Source organism: Lottia gigantea (genome assembly GCF_000327385.1).
Source record: "Lottia gigantea unplaced genomic scaffold LOTGIsca_76, whole genome shotgun sequence".
Taxonomy (NCBI): domain Eukaryota; kingdom Metazoa; phylum Mollusca; class Gastropoda; family Lottiidae; genus Lottia; species Lottia gigantea.
In genome coordinates this window covers 1,019,298-1,024,627 of record NW_008710536.1, presented here as the reverse complement: position 1 = coordinate 1,024,627, position 5,330 = coordinate 1,019,298, and the positions used below count along the sequence as shown (strand labels likewise).

At 34.2% G+C, this 5,330-nt stretch overlaps 2 protein-coding genes across 2 annotated transcripts in view; one reads left to right on the top strand and one right to left on the bottom strand.

The window, feature by feature from the left end:
* LOTGIDRAFT_168558 (hypothetical protein) overlaps positions 1–1,835 on the top strand; it is a gene marked incomplete at both ends in the record, with an annotated part of 3,375 nt that extends 1,540 nt beyond the window's left edge. Inside the window, 2 exons of the mRNA XM_009066432.1 lie at positions 213–804; positions 883–1,835. Coding sequence (XP_009064680.1) covers positions 213–804; positions 883–1,835 — 1,545 coding nt within the window. The remainder of the gene's footprint in view (positions 1–212; positions 805–882) is intronic.
* A 1,515-nt stretch (positions 1,836–3,350) lies between these two features.
* LOTGIDRAFT_168557 (hypothetical protein) lies at positions 3,351–4,642 on the bottom strand (the record flags this gene model as incomplete). Its single annotated transcript, XM_009066431.1, has 2 exons — positions 3,351–4,016; positions 4,202–4,642. 2 exons carry the CDS (start codon positions 4,640–4,642, stop codon positions 3,351–3,353), a joined length of 1,107 nt encoding a protein of 368 aa, XP_009064679.1.
* Between the last annotated feature and the right edge of the window lie 688 nt (positions 4,643–5,330).

Here is a 5,330-nt window from a genome sequence, read left to right as displayed (position 1 = left end):
ATCTGCCCGCGAATNTGAGAAAGATTGCCGACGTAGATATCGCTAAATACACGCAAGACAACTGGGAGGAATTGAGACACGAATGGGAACCTTACGCCAAGAGAGACACTCTCTGTTTGGGAGCTTGTTTGATAAAATACAACCAAGTCACGAAAGAAGTTGTAAACCAAAATATGTCAAATAATCTAACGGCTCCATCTTTATCTTTAAAGGGTTGGTATTATTTATATCATTACGATAAAGAAATGGTGGAAGAAGAATGGTATGAAACTACTAGAATGGTTGCGAAACATACCGAAAAAGAAAATATAGAAAAAGTTTATTCGCACACTAATCCTTTTATAAGAAATTTTATCAGACAATCTATTAAAGGAGGAAGAGTTTCGGCAAATAGAAAATCATTTGAAACGAACAAAATGGATGAAATTTGTAACGTATTAAAGGAATATATTTCACAAACAGAAAGTAATAACATAATTGATTTATTCAAAGAATACAGCGCAAGCACAAAAGACAAAACGGAGGTTCATTCGAGACTTAAACAAATAGAATGTACTAAACTAATGGCATTTGATGCTAACGGTTTATACGCTTCCGCCATGTCGGATTTAGACAGTGAATATCCGAGAGCGGAAAGTGGAAGACCGTTTCTACCAGAAGAAGAAAAAGAATTTGTAAAACTCTTCAATAAACAAAAATTCAGACCTAGAACAGCTATTTTAACAGTGTGGTTTGACTATCCCACAAACATGTTCTTCCAACCGATACCAGTTAAAGATAAAATCACTTTCACGAATAAAGGAGGTAAAAAGGAAACTGGTACTAAAATCAGGTTCAGAAATGGTTTCTGTCACGACGTTTTAACATCGGTCGATATTTAAGAAATAGCGAAAGCCGGTGGAAGAATTATTAGAATATTAGATGGTATAGTTTACAAAGAAAATTTTAAAACTCCACCCTATAGAGATTATATTTTAATTTTGAGAGATCTAAGAAATAAATATAAACGAGAAGGTAATATCGTGGGTAGTAATTGCATGAAATTATTGGGTAATTCCTTGTATGGTAAATCAATTCAGAAAGACATATTCACAACTAGACATTTATGGAATGAAGCAACTTTACAGGCCAACTTTGATTCACGTGTTAAAACCTATGAGAAAATTAATGATACTCAATATATTGTTGAAACAGAAATTGAAGAAGATAGTAAATCTACACGACTAACACGTAGTCATTTGGGATCATTCGTTTTATCTCACAGTAAAAAAATAATGAACAATTTCATTCACGTCATAAATGGATTTTATAAACCCGAAATATACTATACCGACACCGATAGTTTGTACATTTCATCCAACAATTGGAAAAAACTAAACAGAGCTGGTTTGGTCTCCGAAAAAGACTATTGCAAAGGTAAAAACGATTACGGTGACGGTGGAATTATATTTGGTTTATATTTAGCACCAAAAGTCAAATACAACATCGTTTTGACTTCTGATGGTGTCTTAAAAGAAAAGAAAACGTTTAAAGGTTATTCTAATGATAAGATAAGTGTAGAAGATTACGTTCAGTTAGCAAGCGGACATGATGTGTCGAACGAATTTAATAAACCGTGGGAAAAAAGTTTCACCAATGGAGTAGTTATTCCAAACGATAAACAAACTAAAGTTTTTAGAAGTTATTTGAATAAAGTTAAAAGAAAACCACCAAACAGTGAAGGAATTATGTATCCTTACAACGACAAAGATGAGTATAGTTTTGATGAAAACTATGAATTTGATGATTTCGATTATCTTACTATTCAAGAAGAGAATGAAGATTGTTTTAAATGAAGTTGAATGACAATTTCTTCGTTGCCAAAGTCTATGAACCTGTTTTTACCGTCTTTGATTTCCAGTTTTTTATCTTTGATCATGAAAGAATTGACTGGTAAATAGGTTGTTTGAAACGGTTTCTCTATAATTCTGTATCCGATCGGCACCGTAAAAGTCGGTATGCTGTATATGATTTGGCGTTTGTGCTTGTTGAAAAATCCACCGTTAATCAAATTACAGTGAATGTTGATCACGTCGATGTCGTTCTCGATGTTGGCCTTGTGCGGCGCCAATGTCGATTGCGCGTATATTCGTTTATCCAACCCTAGTAACGCATTCAACGAATTTTCTACGTTGAAATCGACTTGACTGTTATTTCTCAAGATCAGTTTTATTTTGTTCAGATTCAAATTACCTTCGAATTCGATATTGTTTTTACCGTTCACGCTTCCTGCGTATTCGGATAGGTATTCGTTGATGGCTACGTATTCGTAGCTTTCCGGTAGTAAGCTTATGGTTTCGAACGTAACTCCGTTATCCGTCGATATTTTTAGTTGATTGTTTTTTTCGTTGATGTTTCTAATGGAATTGTAAACGGAGAAATACTTTAATCCCAGTTCGTACTGTTTATTGCGATCGAGTTCATACTCGTAGTCTAGAGACAATTTGATGTCTGGTTTATTCGAGGTGATAACGAACAATTGTTCTTTATTGGACATTTTTAATGACGTTTATATAGTCTTTTTTAGTGATGATTTTTTTCTCCAAAAGCCGTTTTAATATGCCATTGACTTGTATTGTCTGTCCGATCGATGACCTTCTTTCATGGCCGCTAATATTATTTCTAATCTATTAAGCAATTCTTTATTCATATCATCGAATTCGTCTATTTCTTGTATGATTGGTGGATAATCTTCTGCATAATCATCTACCTCCTCTTGCTCAATAACTTTTGTTATATATAAATCAACTTCTTTCAATCTTCTTGTTTCGGGTCCTGACTTTCTGATCGCATGTAGAAATTTTGAGTATGCTACTAAATCCTTGTAATCGGCAATTTCAACGTCCTCGCCATTCATTAAATCTATTAACCCTCTCGTTAATGTGTATATGTAATCTTTTGTATCGATTATAAATTCGGGGGTATTTGTCCTAAATCTTATTCTAAAACCATTGAACAACAAACCCGCTTCATCAATGATTGGTGAAATGCTTTTTGGTAATTCTGGGCTAGGGTTTGAAAAAAGACGTTTTACATCATCTACTGTCCTAATTATAACACCACTATATTCAATCGTTTTGGGGTGATGAGGTGTGGGTTCTATACGAGGCGTGGGTTCTATAGCGAGTCTCTTTTTAATATCTTCTTGACTTTTTAATATGGGTTGAAATAGAGTCTGTAGATTTTCCGTTAATCCGAGTTGTTGTAATCTGTTATTTTCAACTTGGGTCTTTATTTTATTCTTAGCTTTGATATATTCTCTATTTCTTTTAAAAAAATTATTCCAATCCGTCATTTTTAAAAAAATAAAATTAACATATATCGATCATAACTCTTTCCTCCGCAGGTTTTCTAGTATTTACAAATACATATCCATGATCATCTGGGTTTCTCCATTGAGCTTTACAAACCTTTTTAAATGTATCTCTATCCATTCCGTGATTTATAGACTGAATGATTTGAGATAAATCTTTATCATTTAATTCAAATAATAAAAAACAATTTGCATTTTTTCTAATGAACATAGAATCCATCCCGTAAAAAGATTGGGATTGGTATATGAAGTGACAGTTGTGATGTCTTCCTTTGGTGAAGAATTCTTGTTGAACAGTTTGATTTCTTTGCGCTACGCAGTCGTCAAACAATATTAAGTTCTTTCGATTGCTATCAATATTAGACAAGTCTAGATCATTAACATTTTTCGTAAGAAAAACTTTTATATCCGTTGGATTGAAAGATGGATTCTTTGATTTAATGAAGTTTTCTATGATATCTTTTATTTCCACTTCTTCTTCGTTTTCTTCGTAATATTGAAATATGTCTTGAACGTCTTTTTTTTTTGGTAAATATTCTATAGCTTTGAGGAATTGATAATACGATTGCTCTGGTGTTGTTGTGTAGATATACAGAGAATCGAAATCTAAAAGGTTTGGTGTTGTCAACATGTTAAAGTGAGATGTGTTTTCCCAGAACCTGAACTACCGCAAATACACATGAGCATTGGGTTACTAGGAAATATGTCCGAATGTTTGAATTTCTTGCCCATTTTTATTTATTACATTTTCGTACCAAAAATCACCCCGTTGCCTTTATACTTTGAAAGGAAGATTCCCTCGCCCGAACGTATGTTTTTAAAAAATATGGCGTTGCCCTTGTGTTTGACCTTCATTTCTCCAGTGTCGATTTTATCTATTAATTTGCTTAATCCCTCTTTAACGGTTTTCTTGGTTTCTTCGCCAAATCTTTGTCCGAATTCTTTAACCGTCCCTAATATTTCTCCTACTCCCGAACCTCCTCGTGCTTCTCTTTCCATTGCCAAATTGTGTCTACGTGCTTCGGCGTTTGCAGCGGCTGGAGCTTTCTTATCGTTGACAGCTTTGGCTATCCCAGCAGCTCCACCAGCAGTTGCACCGGCTGCAGCTAAACCAGCAAAGATTAAAGGTAAGAAAGGTAAAAATCCACCTTTTTTAGTTAAATTCTCATCAATTCTTTCCAAGTCTATATCGTCTCTGACTTTGTTATGTTTGTATTTATCGATAATCTTTTGGGTTATATGCACTTTTTTACCGTTGTAAGTTATTAGAGTCGGCGAATTCGTTTCCATAGCTTCTATTATTTATTCTATTAACTAAAGTTTCTGGTTTCATTTTTAGAGGGTGTTTTTTTATTCAATTCTTATCATTCTTCTATCTGATATTTTAATCAAATGTTTTGCTTCTTCCAGCAATAAACAGTAGCCGGTCACATCTCCTTGTGTTTTATCGATGTGAATATTTATGTTTACCCCTGTTTTGAAAAGATCTTCTTGATGAGCTGACAGATCGAAACAAAAGATTGGATGATTGAGTGAAAAATCTGTGTATTCAAACTGAGGCGTATTTCCAAACAATTCGCACATGTTTTTATAGTTTCTGTACAATTCGTTGTAATCTTTTTTGGAAGGATCAATTGTCAAAGGTTGATTGGGATAATTATCGTTGTTCAATCTGACTTGAACTTTGCGAATGATGGGATCTTGAGTATGGTTCAATGCCACTCTGAAAATGTTGTTGTTGAGAGTCTGGCAAGTTTTTGAAACCGACCATTAGATATCTCGCTGGTTTGACGGTGTTGGTGATTGGCCACGTGGTGGATTCTCCCGTTAAAGTCATGCTACCTACCGTGTTACGACGAAGAAAAGCAATTTCGATGTCTTTGGTTAAAGAGTTGAATATTCTCGTTTCCACTTCTACGGAAGGAGTGATTACCGGTATGTAAAGTTGGATATTCGTTATTTCCAATTTAGCGTCAGA